The 19,002-nt window shown below is 35.9% G+C and overlaps 1 protein-coding gene across 5 annotated transcripts in view; it reads left to right on the top strand.

Moving 5' to 3' along the window:
- Positions 1-19,002, top strand: part of RBMS3 (RNA binding motif single stranded interacting protein 3) — a gene marked incomplete at its 3' end in the record, with an annotated part of 718,132 nt that overhangs the window by 614,749 nt on the left and 84,381 nt on the right. For 3 of the 5 annotated variants that reach the window (XM_080714869.1, XM_080714870.1, XM_080714868.1), the window contains exons 9-10: positions 2,850-2,946; positions 5,153-5,203. In XM_080714869.1, coding sequence (XP_080570995.1) covers positions 2,850-2,946; positions 5,153-5,203 — 148 coding nt within the window. The remainder of the gene's footprint in view (positions 1-2,849; positions 2,947-5,152; positions 5,204-19,002) is intronic. The other 2 variants (XM_080714872.1, XM_080714871.1) reach the window with 1 other exon arrangement.

Below are 19,002 nucleotides of genomic sequence, written 5' to 3'. Positions count from 1 at the left end.
TGTCAGATGTACCAGTGGTTACAGTTGGCTCTCCCCTTGTGCAGGTTCTACATCCACCTATTCAGTTAACCCAGATGGAAAATATTTAGGGGAAAATGTATCTGTACTGAAAAGGTTCAGACTTTGCATTTTTTATCATTATTCCCGAAAAATTTCAGGGCAACAGCCATTTATATAGAATTTACATTACATTAGGTATTATACGTTACATAGAGTTGACACAAAACAGATAGGAAGATGCATACAAGGTCAATGAAAAATACTGCATACATTTTTTTTTTTTTTTTTTTAGTAATGGGGGTGGAACCCAGAGGCTTTCTACCTCTGGGCTATTCTCCCAGACCTATTTTTTGGAAACAGGTTCTCACTAAGTTACTGAGAGCCTCACTAAGTAGCTGAGGCTGGCTTCAAACCTGTGTGATACTCCTTTCTCTGCCTTCCAAGTGCAGGGATTACAAGCGTGTGCTACCACGCCTGGCTTACTGCATACTTTATATGAATGACTTGAGCATCCTTGGAATTTGGTATCCATGAGGGCTCCTCGAACCTGTTCACCATGTATGCCAAAGGACGACTCTTTCCTTTGATTGCTTAGCAGTGTTTCATTATATAAATGTATCACAGTTTATCAGTTTAGTTTATTGGTATTTGGGTTGTTTTCAATTCTAGGCAATTGTAAATAAAATTTCTACAACCATTTGCATTGCGCTTTTGGTATAAAAATTGCATGCATTTTTTATTAAGAAGAGTGTAATTGTTGGGTCATAAGGTATGTTTATGTTATTGTTTGTAAGAAACCACCAAGCTGTTTTTCAAATGGTTGCACTGTTTATTTCCACCAACAATGAATGAGAAATCTTTTTCTGTATCCCTTTCATAACTTAACATTGCTTTTGTTGTTTTTATTCTAAGGGATTTGTAGCCAATATTTTGTTAAAACTTCCCACCTATAAATGTAAGGGTTAAATGAATAGTAAAAATATATTGTATAATAGACTATTTTAGAAATACATTTTTAAAACCAAAAATATATGGCCTTATCAAATCCTTCGTAAGTGCTTAATAAGATCAATGCAAGACTATAGTCTCCTAATTCTTGCTTGAAGAATTTACTCATTGAATCCCGGCAACCATAAATTTCATATCCTACATTATTCATAAATTTTAAATTTCTACATTTAATATGAGTCTCAAGAAATGCTTCCTTTTAAAGTATCTCATGGGATTTAAATATTTATACATGCAGATCCTTCTTAATAGCAGCACAACTCCCAATAACCAATCAGGGAAACAGCTGAGTTGTTCATCAATAGAACAATGGGTTATAGAATTATGGGTTATGCACACGATGGAATTCTACTCCACCATAAAGAAAAACAAAATTGCATCACTTTCAGGAAAATGGTTGGACCTGGAGGATCTATGTTAGGTGAGAATAACCAGTCACAGAAAGTGAAGAGTCATTTTTTTTCCCCTTCATATGTGAAAGTTAGGAAGCAATTGGGATATAAAGGAGACTTTTGATAAATGAAGAGAAACCCCAGTGAAGCAATGACAAGGTTGCTAGGGAAGGTTGACACTGGGAGAGGAAGAATTAATGAAGGAAACCTTTTCATTGACATTGTGCACCTATGTGAAATTAACCTCAATATTGTGTTTGGGAAGGAGAAGAAGTCAGGAGGAAGCTCACCAAGTGCCGTGTGCATGTGGGCCCCTGTCATTCCAACTACATTAGGATGTGAAACCATAATGCACCATTGAAAGTTTATAAAAATAATGTCTGTGACTTCTCAGGATATTTAAGACTTTGTTTCACTCATTTTAAACAAGATGCATGAGCGTCGTAATTGCTTTTACTAAGCAGATAGCAAAGTGAAATAATGGTTTCTTTATCTCTGGCGTGCATTTTTTTTCTATCTGTACTCACATCAATGAATTACTCCGCCCCAGGCCAACTGGTTTTATATGTTCTGTAGCTTGTCACACTCTAGCCTTTCACTCATAGGAAGACAGGGAGAAATAAATCTGATTTAAGATTCTGCTAGAGAATTTGAGCATGAAGCATCTCACAGATTCTAAAGCATAGACTGAGAAGAAATGGACATATCGTTGATTTTTATAGCTAGGACCTACCCTTTAATTTCTAAAAGGATCATCTTTCCTCTGATTTGTGGATTCCTGATCTTCACCACATCATAATTGTCCACTGAAGGGGCCTATTGGAGGAGAAAATTTAGTGCATCTTACAAATTCTCCAAGAGTGTATCACATATATCCATTATCTCCACCAGTACCTTGAATGAACCCAGAAAATATTCCTATCCCAAACTAGACACAATTTGTCCTTTTTCTTCTCTTCAATGAAGAAAGTAGTCTCTGCATGATGGCGTGGACCCTAGCAAAATATCTAGAGCTGTGTGGGTCCCGATTCTTATATTCTGAATAAAGACCTAGGTGCAGGTCCTGTCTGTGTAACACCAGACATCTTCTTAAAGTTTGGTACTTTCGTCTTTCTTCCAAAGAGCTTTAGAATGGCAGGCCTTCTTTTGAAGAATGATCCCCATGGCTTTTCTCCTCCTGTTGGTTAAAAACTCTATTATGCTCAACCGGCATGAGAGAGAGAGATTTGTTTTGCAGTACTTGAACTCATCCCTCTGTGCAGATGGTTTATTTCTCTTAGTGGAATCAGATAACTGCAAAACTCCTAGGATGCTCTTCCTCTTAAGAGCTGGTGAAATAAACAGGTGGAACACTTGTCTTCCTAAGATGTGCTTTGTAGCGTTTGATTAGTGGCCAGGCATGCAGCCACTTCATGAATCTTCTTTTTTTTTGTTGTCTTCTGTTTGCAGATTTTATCCCTCACCGTACAGTCTTGCAACCAACCGCATGATTCCACAGACATCTATCACGCCATTCATTGCTGCTTCCCCTGTCTCCACATACCAGGTATGTCCGATTCACCCTCATCTCAGGAGAGAGCTTCCTTGACAGCAGTACCCTATAGAGAGGCAAAGGGGACACCATACAATTACCAGAAACATTGCCTTCATACACTGGTCACTTCTTAATGTAACGATATCCATGTTATAAATTAACCTATGCTTTCCAGGGTCTGTTTGCATCAATTCACTGAATAATAAAACCCAACATGCTTTTCATTCTTCCTGCAGAGTTTTATGATTATGCCCCTTTTCAGTCTCTATTAGTACCGCTCTCTTAACCACTGGGAAATTCTTTTGTTTGCTCTCTGTTATTTTGGTTGCTCAGATCCCCTAGTGGGTCTTCTCTAAAAGCACATCTCTAACAATTCCTTCATGCAGTCCAGAATATTTTATCATTGTCCTCTCATTTTGTCACCATCGTCCCGGTAAAGCCTCATGGATACCTATTAAGTCACACTTCCCTCTCAATGATTATCACAGTGGTTCACAAGTTATTTCTACACCCTGTTCGTATTTTGTTCTGAATTCCAGAGACATCAGAAGAGACCTCAGTGGTTCCCTGTGTTGAAACACAAGAAAATCCGAGACACAATATGTGTCCTAAACCAAAAATTGTAACCAGTTAATTCCAAGTCTACAGGAGCATTGAAATAGACACACTTTCCCCCAAAATAAAACCCCCCAAAACTTAGTCCTTCAATGATAGATGGTATTATTCCCAGCAGCTCTTTACCTAATCATTCTTCAAAGAATTCTTCTAATCAAAAATGCCATAAATAATAGAAAGTGGCTAGTTTTTGTTTTTTTATTAAAAAAAAAAGTTCCAAGCGAGAAAGAGAAGGCGTGTGTGTCTATGCATGTGCTTCTTTGTGTTTTGCAAAGGGTGGGGTGGACATTTTATAATGTATAGAACTATCACGTGTTGATGCTAGTCATTCAGGGAAATTTCACCTTATTCAGCCACTACATACTTCATTGAAGGAGGTCTCTGCTGGCAGAGCATCAAACTTGAAACTATGCATTTCTCCTTGACTTACTGCCCCCAAAGATGGTCATTTTCATTCTTTTTTTTTTTTTACACTCTTGAAACATACCCTTGGGTGGATGGGACAGACTTTTGTTTGAATCACATATTGGGGCCCTGAAAGGGCTGCTTTCTTAATTGCCTTTCCTTGGGGCCCAGGAGACTACATGCAGGTGCTGTTTAATTTATGTTCTTCCTATAGGCCTGCCTGTTTGAGTGTGTGTGAGTGTGTGAATGGGAGTATGTTTTCTTTTTTCTTTTTTTTTTAATGAATATTGGCCTCTGCCGCAGCCAAGACCACCCACTAAACCACATTGTATTTCACTTTGGCGATAGAAGTAAAAATTCACAGAAAAAGAGTTTTTACTTGGGAGGGTTCATTAGTAAAACTTAACTCTAGTTCCCTTCATTCAAAAAAAAAAAGAGAGACTATAGCAATTTCCCATGTTGTGGATTCTTTCTTTTCACCACTTATTTTTTTAATCCAAAATGTACTGGCAATTCTGTGAGCATATTTAAAAACAAAATTGTCATGTTTTTTCTCTGTGACAGTACACTCACACAGGCTGACTTTATCATTTGGATGACACATGATACACATAAGAAGAGCTGAAGTGTTGGCTAGCTCTACATACCATATTCCATACACATTTTTATTTGCCAAACCAATTCCCATGAGATTTTTATTTTTTACAACTTTGTTTCACTCGAAGTATTTCCCCCTCTCAGATTTCTGGTGTATTTCTTTAGTTTGTACCAACACTTGTACTGTTCAGACATATTCCTAACATGAGATCACTTGAGACTTTGAAGTTATAACCAATGAAAGGAAAAGAAGAAGTCTTAGCAGTCCACTCTTACTCCCTGCGAGTCGGCCTGTGAATAGTCTCTGCGCCCTCCTAAGACTGGCGTCCTCAACAGTAACCTCCAAATGTGCTTCAAGATTTAGCCTGGTCCATGTGGGCACAGGAGTCAGTTAGAGAAATGGGAAGTTGCTTGACATTTTATCAGGCATCAGGGACCAAATTAATCAGATCCAATAATTTCCTTTCCTTGGTTTGGAGCACCAATTAGCTGTAAAGTCAGGCGGACTCCACTTTCCTATGACCTAGTATGACTCCACCGAACACAAGAACCGGTTCTCTCTGTGATTGCTTTGTGCTAATAAATGCTGTTTAATGCATAGGTCCAGAGTACTTCATGGATGCCTCATCCGCCATACGTTATGCAACCAACAGTAAGTGTTCTCAGTCACCTGAGGCTCAATATTTCTATTATGCAAGTAGAAGCTTTTTTGATGCATAGAGGCTTTGGGGTGAAGCTTTTGTTATATTTTGGTAAATTTTTTAGGCAGCCATATTCTCCAGGCAAAAAAAAAAGGTGTTTCTGAAAAAATAATTCTATAAAAGTATGTGCAATTGATAGCTAGAGAGATAGAGGGAATTTCAGAGACAGAGAGCCAGAGCGAGAGCGAGAGTGAGAGAGAGGAAGAAAGAGGAGGAAGGGAATGTGTATATGTGTATAGTCATATCCTGTTCTGGGTTTTTGTCATTAAGTATTTTATCATGAACATTTGAGAGAGAGAGAGAGAGAGAGAGAGAGAGAGAGAGAGAGAGAGAGAGAGAGAGAGGAAGAAGAAGAAGAAGAAGAAGAAGAAGAAGAAGAAGAAGAAGGAGAAGAGGAGGAGGAGGAGGAGGAGGGGAGGGGAGGGGAGGGGAGAGGAAAGGAGAGGAGAGGAGAACACAAGCAGGAAAGAGAAGAAAGGAAAAAAGGAGAGAAAGAGACTTTACTGGAAGAAATTTTATTGGAGGAAATAGCAGAACAGCGGTCAACCTCCCAAGTTGATATCTACCATGTAATATGAATGACTAATTTCTTCTGCTCCATGTAGGAACTTAAAATTCTGGACAATTAAAATTCATTATACAAGAAAACATCTTCCCATTGCTCTTCTCTTTCTGTTACTGTTTAATTACTTTGGAGGCAATCTGATTGGCTTTGGGTGTAATTTTGAGTACCTTGGCCATGTGTTTACAAGTGCAATTTACTTGAAGGTGAAGGTAGTTGTCTACTAACGTTAATGATATGTTGGTAGAAAGCTGGGTAGATTTGTTTTTAGTGGGTACTAGCTTTAGCTCTTTTCTTCTTTATTGGAAAATACCTTTCAGAAAGGTTTGTTTCTAATGACTAAATGTTTCTATTCTGTGACACAGTGCATCAGCTTCTAGTCAAATGTATGGCATGTAACATATGTAGCATTAGAGTCTAGACTTTTATGTTTGTATCATCTTCCAGTGTTTTCTAGGTCTTTAGAAGGAGTATGGAATAAGAGAGAGAAAGAATGGAAATGTAAGGGAGAGGGAAGAGCCCCAGACAGAAAGTTGGATGGCAGCTTTCTGATGTACTGTCCCTGGTAGTTTCTACCTTTGCCTTTCCTCTCTTTTCTGTATTTAATGATGCTTTGAGGAGGAGTGTGTGTGTGTGTGTGTGTGTGTGTGTGTGTGTGTGTGTGCAAAAACCAGGTACAAATTTGACATGCTATGCATTATAAGCGTTATCCTTCTTATGAAATGTGTTAGTTATACAAAGACAAAGCATTGCTACACTTTTTTTTTTTTTGGTGGTACTGGGCTTCCTGGAAACCCTTCTACCTCAGGGCTACACTACCAGACACCTTTTTTTAAATATTTTTATTTGGAAACAGGGTCTCTTATGCCAGTGGGGCTGGTTTTGAACCTGCATGATCCTCCTGTCTCCGCCTCCCAAGTGCGGGGATGACAAGTGTGCGCCACCACGCCAGGTTAGCATTGCTACGTTTTAACTCTTTGAGAATCTAAATTTAAGGATCAAGGAACAGCTGGGCCTGATGGCATATACCTATAATCTCAGTACTTGGGAGGCTGAGATAGGAGGATCACATGTCTGAGGCCAGTGTGTGATAATTTAGGGAGACATTGTTTCAGCACAAAAAATAAAATAGGACTGATGATATAGCCCTCCCCCAAGTAAAAAGACCAAGGAACTAAATAAATTACATTCATTTCCTTGACTGAAAGGATAAGAGAATCTGTTTTTCATATTTGAACTCTGCCCATTTCATTTCTTTTAAAAGAAGAAACTTTTTATGCTGTTCCTCACATTTCCATAGTGTGCCTTTTCCTTAAAGAACATAGTCTATTTAGACAACTCTGGACCATCTTTTGTAAATCCCCCTGTTTACTGTTATTTACACACCTTAGGGGCTTCCTGAGTTCCTCTGCTCCATGTTCTATAAATCATACTACTATGCAACAAATACAGGCTTTGTTCTTTTGTCCAAAGCGTGAGGTAAAACTCAATATGTGCCGCCAAAAAAAATATAGCACAGCATGGACCTAGCCAACACAGGAAGAGCAGAGCTCTGCCAAGTTCTAAAGAGTAAACTTTCTAGAAGGAAACAGTCACCTCCTTAAAAAAAAAAAAAAAAAGTCTTCATCTACAGAGCAATGATGCTAACCTGGTCCTCACACCAAGGTTAAGCATCTTCTCCTTGTGGACAAAAGGAATGCACATCTGGTGAAATCTGAACATGTTGCCAGATGTCAATGTGCGTAAGACTCTTCGGAACCTTTGGAGCTTCTAGGAGACGGGAAGATATTTGTGTACTCTATTTTCGATGTTATTAGGACCTTAGCAACATTTTTCATAAGCCTCCTCCTCCTCCTCCACCCCAGCACAGTTTCAATTCCATGTTTGACTTTTCATATTTTCGTATTATCCTTTTCCAGGATCAGTCAGGGTGTGTGTGTGTGTGTGTGTGTGTGTGTGTGTGTGTGTGTGTGTTTGTGTGTGTGTTACTTTTCCTCCTCAGATTTTGCTTGCTTGCTTGTGGCTTCTGCTCTTTGACATCATTATTGCCTCCTGTGACTAGACTTTACATCATGTCTGAGCCACCAAATTTAAAGTGTTGTGTCTATGGCTGGGACAGATTCCTGGAAAAAGGAATGCGGCCACCCAGTGCTTTGTTTGTTGTCTTTCTTTCACATGGACAAATTAACTCAACAGTGTCATGGAAACACTGAGTGTGTACCACCCATCTTTGGCCTGTCAAATCCTGCCAGTTGTCGGTGTTGCATAAATAACTTGAGACCCTGCGGCGGGCCTCAACTTTGTCATCAAAATGGGAATTAAATGGATTACTCTAGGACACTAAAGTATAAAACTACTTACACTACCTACCACTAAGTTCTGTGAAGAATGAATGAGCCCATTGATGATTCTTGAATTCTAGATTGAGTTTGGCAGGATATGAAACCTTTCTAGCTTTGGTGGCATTAAGCAAGTCGCTGAAACTTTTCCAGCCACAGTTTCCCCCTCTATAACATGGCTGTAATACCTAAATTATTGTGTGTTTTATTCATTCACTAAAATCAGCTATTAAGGCTTTTAAAATAGTTCTGGTACACACCCAATGTGTGGTTGTTCTTTAGTTATATAAGTAGACTGTAATGTTGTGTTTTAGACCCATACAATTGTAGAATATGAGTATTGGTATAGAAAGGGCATGATAATTTATTCTTTGCCACACTCATCATGTTCTTTTAACTTTGCTGATGTGGTTATAAGCCAAATTGTTTGGGTTGGTGCTTATCTCATTTACTTACTAAAACATTCATTTTTGTGTGTGTGTGATACTGTGGATGGAACCCAGGGGCCTTCTACCTCTGGGCTACACTCCCAGACTTATTTTATATTTTTATTTGGAAACAGGGTCTCTTAAGCCAGCTGAGGCTCATTTCAAACCTGAGTGATCCTCCTATCTCAGCCTCCCAAGCGCAGGGATTACAAGCCTGCGCCACCACGCCCGGCAAATATTCAATGTTTATACATAAAAAATAAAATACCCGCCGGGCATAGTGGCACATGTATAATCCCAGTACTTTGGAGGCAATGACATGAAGATTGCAAATTCCAGACCAGACTCAGCAGCTCCAGGAGGCCTTCAACAACTTAGTGAAACCCTGTTGCAAAATAAAGAATAAAAGCTTAGAGGTATAGCTTAGAGGTAGAACACCCTTGGGTTCTACCCCAGTACAAAGGGAGGAAGGAAGGAAGGAAGGAAGGAAGGAAGGAAGGAAGGAAGGAAGGAAGGAGATGCCCATTGGGTATCTCCTTTATTATTAACTACAGCCTCCTCAACAAATACAAAGTCCCAAATCCACATTGTAAATATGTTGTCCATAATTCCAATTCAGTACATTTTTCTTCTACTATCAGGTTTCTTCTTCCTCATTTTAAGAAAATCTTTTGTCTGAATTCTCATTGTGGAGGTATGTTCCTCTAGTGATAGCCAGAGAGATTACATCCACCTTTCAGATTCTCTCTTGGCTTGGCTCCAGGGACTCTGAGGTCTTAATAGAGATTATATCTGAAGAGAAAGCATTGCCTCCGGGAGATAGGAGCACAGCACACGCGGCCTTTGGTCGTATTCTAGTCGTATTCTAAGGTGGGTGAGTGGTTAAACTGGAGGGGTAGCAATTAGAGAGGATGGAAGGATGGAGAAAATAAAGGAGAACAGAAAAGGAATGAAAGCAGAGAATAAACACCAATATATAACCAGAATAAACACCAATATATAACCAGAATAAACACCAATATATAACCAGCAGAAGTTCTCCCTTCCAGTTCACCTCTGTATACAGTGTCCTTTTTCTGTACATTTAGACAAAGATTTAGGGAAGAAGGGATAGAAATCTCCTCTCATGGATTATAGTCAAAACCTGGCATTTGTGTAAGGAAACAGATCACTGTTAATTGAAATCTGGGACCTTATTGGCACTTCTGGAAAAGCTGTCCACCTCGCTTCGGAAAGCAAAGTGATTTCTGTTTGCACATAGTCGTTGATCATCTGAAATGACTCTTGAGTAAAGAGGACTTTGCACTACATCAGAGATTCGCTTTTCCCTGTGAGCAGGTAAACATGCTGACTTAGTCAATGCAATCGACTATTTGTTTGTGTTTCTCAGCGCAGAGCTCCCTACTGTACTGTGACATCTCACCATTACGCCAACAGAATTTTAAGAGTTGATGGATCGCACCGAGTAGCTACTTTACAGGAAAGGGACATTGGCACGGCATGTGAATGCACGATTGTCAATCCCTTTGTCCCAGTACATTGGATATTTTGTTGAACCTATACTACTGATATGGAGGGGAAAATAAATAACAGTTCCCAACAGAAAGCAGAGTTCTAAACCCTTAAGTTCTATGGAGGCTCGTTTGAATCATAAATCTTCTTTTATTCATATGGTTAGCGTTACTACATCTCAAGGAAAAAGGCTGGCTTTCATTTTTACTTACTTGCAAATTGGTTATCTAATTACAGTTGTGTAAGAAACGCAAGATGCCCGTTTTGGATCATCAGAAGCTTTATCGCCATGCATGGCTAAATCATAATCCTTATGATGAATGAACCCTAAGTTTGCTATAGTTACAAAGCAAATGTAAACTCCCTTTTTATAACAAGGCAGTTTAAGAAAGCCAGAATACTTGACAAGATTATTCTTCACCTTCAAACAGCGAGGCGTAAGCTCTAGTTTCAGAGATGTGTCTTCTAAACTTACAAGTGTGTTTTCGAAAAAACGCATCTCAATAATTTTGATGTCACTTATACAAATATTATAGAAAATTACAATTATGTTCAAAGAGCAAAGTTTTAGATATTTCTCTTTTACCACAATACCTGAGATGAGCAAAAACCATAATCCTTCTGTTTTTATCAAAGTACCAGTATAAAATAGTTTTTTGCTTATCTAAAAGGTTAACCTCCCTGAAAAAATACATATATTTAGACAAAATATGTTTCAACTGCACAACACCCTCCTTCAATAGTTGAAAAATATTTTGTCTAAATATATGTATTTTTTCAGAGATTAACTTTTTAGATAGCAAAAAATATTTTATACTAGTACTTTGATCAGTAGCTGAGGGAGTATGTTGTAAAATATATATATTCTCCTTCTACCAGAGAGGACTTCAGATAAGACTGACTTAAGAAGGGCTCTCTTCTTTTCAGTTAACTCCTTCTAAATCTACTTCTGGAGTATGGAAATTAAAACAAAGGGATTCCACAGCAAGCCTCTTAGACTCCTAACTACTATTAGAGCCACACAGACTTTCTTGTTGTTAAAAATTTTCTACAGTAATTTTTCTCAAATAATCTTGAGCAACTTTAGAAAAACAAAATCTGTAAATAATGACATTCAAGTTCCACCATTCAAGTATACTGAGTTTAAACAACTTTCTAACTAGGATTTCTTAACTCAAGTCTCTTCTCTAGAATATAACCTTGATAATTCACATATCTTTCTTATGTACATAAATTTTTCATATTTCATCTAGTCAATTTTTATGTATATAAAAGTATGTATGTACATGTATATAAATGCATATATACAGTTTTTAACATAAAGATTATATATGTTTTAGGGAACATAAATCATTTTTTTCATTAATCTAAAAGTATGTATGTACATATATATATAAATGTATATATGTTTTTAACATATAAAGATTATATATGTTGCAGGGAACATATATAATTTCAACATAATAATTAATTTTTCCCTACCTAGAGTAGAATTGTCTTTGTTTTGTGTGGTTATAACAAAATACTTAAGGCTAGGTACTTTATAATGAAAGATTTGTTTTGGCTTACGGTTTTAGAGACTAGAAGTCTGTGGTTAGGTGGCCACATCTGTCTAGTCTCTGGTTAGGACCCTCTGGCTGCATCCCAACATGGCATCACAGGGCTGACGAGAGTGTAAAAGAAAGAGAACACATAGGTAGATGATATGAAATACCAGGAAGAGGCTGGGCTCACACTCTTATAAGAGCCTAGCCATTCTCCTGAGTAGTAATTTACTCTTGCAGTACTCCACCCACTGCATAAGACCAACATTAATCCATTCAGGAGAGGCGTCAGGATTAGACCCTCTCCATCTAGACCTCACCTCTGAAAGGTCCCCCTACCTTTCAATACCATTACACTAGAGACCAAATTTCTAGCCCAAAAACATTTTGCGGCAAATTGTATCCAAATCATAGCACAACTGCTCTGGTTACCACTACATATGAGTCACATGTACATCCAGATCACCCGTTTTTAAAGGCTTTAAATATACCATCATATAAATATACCAAAAGGTATTTAACTAATTCTCTATTCATAGTTCTTTAAGTTGTTTTTTTTTTCTACTACTTGCTTGAAAACTCATGACCATAATCCTGATTAATAGTGAGAAAATATCTGAAGGATAAGTTCCTGTTATATAGGGTTAACATGTTTTAAAATTTGCTATTATTCAATCATGGTAGTACATGCCTATAATATTAGTATGGAGAAGGCTGTGATAGGAGGATCACAGGTTAGAGGCAGCCTCAGAAACATAGCAAGACCTTCAGCAACATAGTGAGGCCCTGCTTCAAAATAAATATGAAAAGGGTCATGGGTGTAGCTCAGAAGTAGAATACCTCTGGGTGCAATCCCTAGTTACAAAACAAAATGAACAAAAATATTTGTAACATTATTATCAAATTGAACTTAAGAATTTTTCCCAGTATCTTCCATTAACACCGACCGATTTTAAGTTGTAAATATTTTGTTGAAATGATAGTGGTGAATGGTGTCTCACTGACATTTACTTTTATTTTTCTGAGTCCTAGAGAAGACAGTTGGCTTTTCATATGTGTATGGATTGATTTTACATAAACACTGTCCTCCAAGTTCATATTATTTGCTCAGTTTTCTTTTAGGGTGTGGATCCTTTCTTACTGATAAAGATCTTATTATAATTAGTAAGTTAACACTATCACAGATAACTTAGTTTTCTCAATTTGAATTTAATTTATGATGTTCTCATTCAGAATTTTAGTATTTATGTGTTCAGTTGTATTCCTCTTTTTTTAGAGCAATAGTCAGCAAATATTTTCTGTAAAGAGACAAACAGTAAATTTGTTCCATTATTGTAAGGCATATGAACTCTGTCATGTCTATTCAGTTCTGTGGCTGTAGTGATACATAAATGAATCAGTGTTCCAATAAAACTTTATTGACAGAGTGAGGGTGAGGGCCACATTTGGCTAACAGGCTCTTTGGCTGACCACTTCTATTGAGCATCTGGATTCCATGCAAAATATTCTAATGAACATAAAATTTAAAATATAGTATGTCTTTGTAGTTTGTTTATAGTAATTTTATTTAAAGGTTTTGCTATATTTGGAGTTTACTTTGTAGTATTTGATGAGATAATGGTATAGGTCTTTTTCCCAGATGTGTAGTTAATTATCACATACACATACACATTTTTCCAAATATACCATCTGAATTTTCTTCACGGACATAAAATTCCAGTCCAATATTTGTCCCAAAATAAATACCCATTTTATGTGTATAAACATTTGTGAACTTTATTCGGTATTGAGTTTCTCATACTTATTCAAATTTAAATCTGTATTTTATAATATTTTATACTCTTATAGGACTATTCACAAAATTGTTACTTTTATTGTTATTCAAGAACTTTTCCGGGAAATTGGCATGTCTAGATGAGCTTTAGTAGCATTTTGCTAAGTTAAAAATATTCACTAAAATTTGATTTTTATATATTTGAGTTTATATATTTGCTTAAAGGCAAACTCTTTTTTGAAAAAATCCAATATTTTGGAAAAAAATGTTTTCCACAAAAAAGAAGATATGTCTTTCTATTATCCAAGAATTCTATTATGTAGTCTTTGTCCCTTAAAGAGTTTTACAGTTTCTTCCATGTACTGTAAACTTCTTAAATGATTCTTTGGAGTATTAATATTTTTGTTACTATAATAGTTAAGAAATTTGTATTATATTTTCCAATTGGTTACTTTAGAATATAGAAAAATAATTTATATTTGTTTTCTTTTAAAAATCTTTTAATTTTTGAAACATATTGTTAGATTTGGAATATATTCATTATATGAATATAAAAGCACCATTTCCCTTTTATCCAAAGATTATTACAGCTAGCAGTTAATGGTACCTATTTATCTGAATTTATATTTGTATCTACTTAATCTATCTACATCTCCATGCACACACACACACACACACACACACACATATACACACTCAAACAGTAAATGTCACGTGTGAATATCTTTTATCAAAACCATATCACACAGTACATATTTTTCAAAAACTATTTTCAGCTAATGATTTTTTTTTTTTATGGTACTGGGGTTCCTGGAAGCCCTTCTGCCTCCGGGCTACACTCCCAGACCTATTTTTTTTAATATTTTTATTAGGAAACAGAGTCTATTAAGCCAGCATGGCTGGTTTCAAACCTGCGTGATCCTCCTGTCTCCGCCTCCCAAGCACAGGGATTAGAAGCATGCACTACCACGCCCGGCTTCAGCTAATGATTTCTAATTTGAAGAAATTGTTTTTTGTTCTCAATTTTTTTAAATGACCCCACGTGTCTTTTATAGTTGAGGTTTGTAAATCAGAAAACAATCAGTACATAGGTCTTATATCTGGTTATTATATCTTTTAAGGCTCTTTTACTCTGGCACAATCCCCCCTTCCCTCATTGTTCCTGGCTAACTATCCTGCAGAATATCCGACTTTTGCAAAATGTGTGATTGTTTTTTCATGCTGCTCTTTACCTTGTTCTTCTATCCCATATCTGAAGCAATTTTATAGCAACTATCTTTGTAAATTATCTTATTGTTTTCAGTGGGTTATGTCATTGGTACATAGATGTTTCCCTAGATATTCTAAATAATCTATTTTTCTACTTAATTTTAATATCTGTATTTTATAATCTGTTTCTGGCACAGTTGCATTGTAATATGTAATCTGATTCTGTACCATAATGGGAAGACTATAATGGACATATTTGTCTTTCTTAATTAGAGCTAAACGTTGAATTTTGCCAGGTTTTATGAGAAACTAGTTTTATGAGAAATTTTTTTTTGCAATTTAATTTTATTAATCTGTGGAAATTTGATGTGATTATAATTACTGAGTTATTTCTTAAGGTGCAAACTTTCCACTAAGAACTTCATTTGGCCATGTTATATAGTTATTAAAGATATGTTTCTAATTATATTTATTAATATTTTATTTATTTCTTTGGCATCATTTTTTATTCACGGCAGTGCTAAGTGATATTCTCTTTAGGTGTGCTATTTTAGTGAGGTCTTAATATCAGAATTACAAAGGTTAAAAAAAATTAGTTGAGATAATTCCTGTTCTCCCTAAATCCTAGAATAACTTTAAATAGCATTGGGAGTATCTATTTTAGAAGGTTAAAAAGAATTCACATACAAAACCATCTTAGCTTTTGGGAATAGATCCATTTATTTCACCAAATTTATTTTAAAAGATATTTGGTGATGTCTTTCAGACATGTTTTCTACAGATTAAAATATATGATCCATCTATGAACTTGTATCATGCATTAACTTTATAAACTTTGTCAGATTATCCATAGTTGATGATTTAGATACTAGATGATCAAAACAGATTGTAAAATGCCATGATCTTAGCTAAGTTTGCATTCCATGAAAGACTGTTGACTCTTTAGGCTGAATATAGTGCAAATAAATAAAAATAATCAGCAGACAACTACTTAAAAGAGAGATCACTAGTTGTAAATCAATTATTTTCAACTTTCACATACGTTAGGCTTTCTTTTCCTAAGACAATAGCTATACTAGTCATTGACTTTTCATTTATGAAAGAGCCTTAGGTACAATGGAAAAATATTAAAAAAAATAAAAAAGATGAGTATCAAATACATGGAAAGTGTTCATCTATTACTGTACATGAGAGAACAGAAATAAGAAACAATCTGTTCTCAAGCCACACAATTCAATTACAGCGAACATTTTTGTAAACTTAGTATGGTTTCGTTCAAATATATGGCTGAAAAATATTTCATATGTTTTAAAATTACATAACATCAGAAACAAGGAAGCATCTTTGAACAGTTAAGGGCATGGGAGAACAAAGATATAAACATGACTTTAGAGGATAAGAGGGTGTTTGGGGAGTTAAAAAGAAAACAAGAGGTAATTTTAGTTAAGAATAATAAACAAAAAGTTTGGAAAGGTATCTCAAGGTATTTCTAGGATCAGATAGGCAAATAATCTTTATTAAGTAAAACATTTGTTTTATTGACCAAGGGAAAGATTTGTTTGTAAAGATAAAATTTAGTCTCTTGAAGGACAACTATTATTTAGTCAAATATGACTGAATTCTCTCTATATTTTTACTAGCTTGAAAATTCTAACAGTATTGTCTAGAATTTGGGTTTATCATATAAAATGTAAAAGAGAAATGGTAAGTTATGTCACTGAGGCATGTAAAAAAAAAGTAAAAATTTCCAGTGAAATAATGGATAAATCAATAAAAATGGAAGAAAATTACATTTTGCTGCATTATGAAAATTTAATTATGTAAATAATCTGTACTTTAATACTTTTTAAAAATTCCTCAGGTGTAATAGTTGGAATCTGTCCAGTGCCAGGTACGAACACATCTCCAGAACATATAAGGATGCATCTTGATGCCACCTCTCGAGTTTTATGTTAATGCATAAAATTTAACCCTGAAATATTTCAACTTCAGGGCTATGGAAATATTATGTGTATTTTCAAGTGTGCCCATGGGTGCCTATGTGTATATGTTTGTAAGTGTACATCCACCCTTTCTTCATGTGTTTTGGTTTTATCTTACGAGGTATCTTAAAGATATAGCTATAGTTCAAGGCATAAAGAAATGCTTTTTAAAGCTTCAGGCACTGCATTCTGCATACAAGACTGACACCTGCTAAAAGATGAAATTCCAGTTGTGCACTACCTCCAGTACTGAGACTTTCTTTCCTTAGTTTTCATTATACCGGAATACCACTACTTTGCTAGCCATTTTCTTCCTAAAGATATTAACATTACTTTATTAATTATCATTTAGCACATTAAATCTAATTAAATAGATAACTGTCCAAACTATTCAGGTTGTATTTCCTCAAGAAAGCAAATGTGTGGCTAAAATATTGTTCTCGGTAGAATTTCTGGAAAACACCAAGTTGCCAGGGCAACAAAATCATATAGAGATAGGTCAAATCATTTATTTTATGAACGTTACCAGGGCAACAAAAACTAGTAATGAAATTACTGAAGGATTGAGGATGAGGGTACAGATAGTCCACACAGAACTATTTGTTTCTTCAGAGCACACTGGAATAAAATGGCCTCACACATCTGCATGTTAGCAGTTATGGAAAGTAGGTGAGTGCTCATTAAACAATGGCTTATAAGTGGGCTCAAATACTGAGTGCATTCCCAAATATTGAAATATATTATTCTCTTTTTCTTGCTTCTCAGAATATAATTGGGATACTTTATTCCTCTTTGAAGACTGACCTTTCCTACATGATAGTCTACTTGAAGAGCCTAGTTATTTCTATTTAGATGCTAGGTCTGCAAACCAGGATCACAGCTAATGGTCTGGACTAGTTTGGGTTCTGGAGGTCAGCCAATTAGGCTATACCAGAGAGGGAGGTGGATAACAGAGAAATATGGAAAAGTTATATATCATTAGGAAAAACTCTTATGTTGATAATGTAGATTCTAGTTGATTTCCAGTTTTAGATTTGGTTATATCAGTGTAAGCATCTGTGTTATTTTATATCTATTTATTCTCCATCTCTCCTCTTACGCACTCACTGGGAAGTTTTCAAAGGGTTTGGAGGATCTTGTGGGCTCACGTCACTATTGTGGGATGCAATATCTGCAGTATGTCTATGCATCACTAACCATCATGGACAAAGACTATAAAAAGTGGATTAGCTGGGGCATGGTGTGTGCATGCCTGTAATCCCAGTACTTAGGAGACAGAGACAGGAGGATTGCAGGTTCAAAAACAGCTTCGCGCCAGGCGTGGTGGCGCACGCTTGTAATCCCCACGCTTGGGAGGCGGAGACAGGAGGATCAAGCGTGTTCAAAGCCAGCCTCTCTGGCTTAAGAGACCCTGTTTCCAAATAAAAGTATACAATAGGTCTGGGAGTGTAGCCCAGAGGTAGAAGGGTTTTCAGGAACCCCAGTACCACCAAAAAAAAAAAAAGGAAAGCTTCAGTAATGTAACAAGATCCTCAGCAACTTAACAAATAAACTTTAATAAATAAATAAATGAATAAATAAATAAAATAAAAAAGTTGAAGTTTTAGCACAGATGTAAAATGCCCCTGGGTTCAATTCCCAGTAACACATGCGGATATGTGTGCATACACACACACGTGTGCACACACAAGGGTAAACACATACATGTGAAAATTATCTTCCTTGTTCTCTCTTTTCTTTCCTAAAAATCTGCAAAATTAATAGATCTTCTTGTTAAAGACAAATACCAACTCTTTATTTTTATTACAGTGTAAAAAATACTCTTTTGGGGGTTGAATAAAAGAGTCCATTTTAAAATTTTCCATATGATATCCAAATGAGTTTAGATCTTCTACTTCTAGTGAAACCTGATTTTCTACCGACAACCCCTCCCTTTTGGATACCAATAGAGATTTGAATAAAAATCAGAGCTATCTCTTTACTAAAACTCAAGGTAAATGAGGAACTGGGGCTTCTATCTCACCTACTCTCAGAAAGAAGTGGTTACTTATAATCAAAGACCCATTCAAAAAGTCAGAATAAAGAAAAGAAAAGAGAAGTCATAGAAGAAGAAATCAATTCATTAAAATGTGGGTTTGGGGTAGATAATGTCATGGGACATTTAAATTTTGCCTTGAATTTTCTGAAGCCAAAGCCAAGTATTATTTTAATGGTTCTATTGCTTTATTTCTGGTAAAAGAAAGTATATCAGATAGCCCAAAAAGATTATTTTTTTCTTTTTGCTGCTGCTACTGCTGTTGCTATAATAAAAGTGTGTGTGTGTGTGTGTGTGTGTGTGTGTGTGTGTTTAATATTATTTCTCAGCCTGTTTTCTTTTCTTTTTTTTTTTTTTTTTTTGGT

The sequence above is a fragment of the Muscardinus avellanarius genome, assembly GCF_963383645.1.
Source record: "Muscardinus avellanarius genome assembly, chromosome: 18".
Lineage (NCBI taxonomy): Eukaryota > Metazoa > Chordata > Mammalia > Rodentia > Gliridae > Muscardinus > Muscardinus avellanarius.
This window is presented reverse-complemented; position numbering and strand designations above follow the sequence as displayed.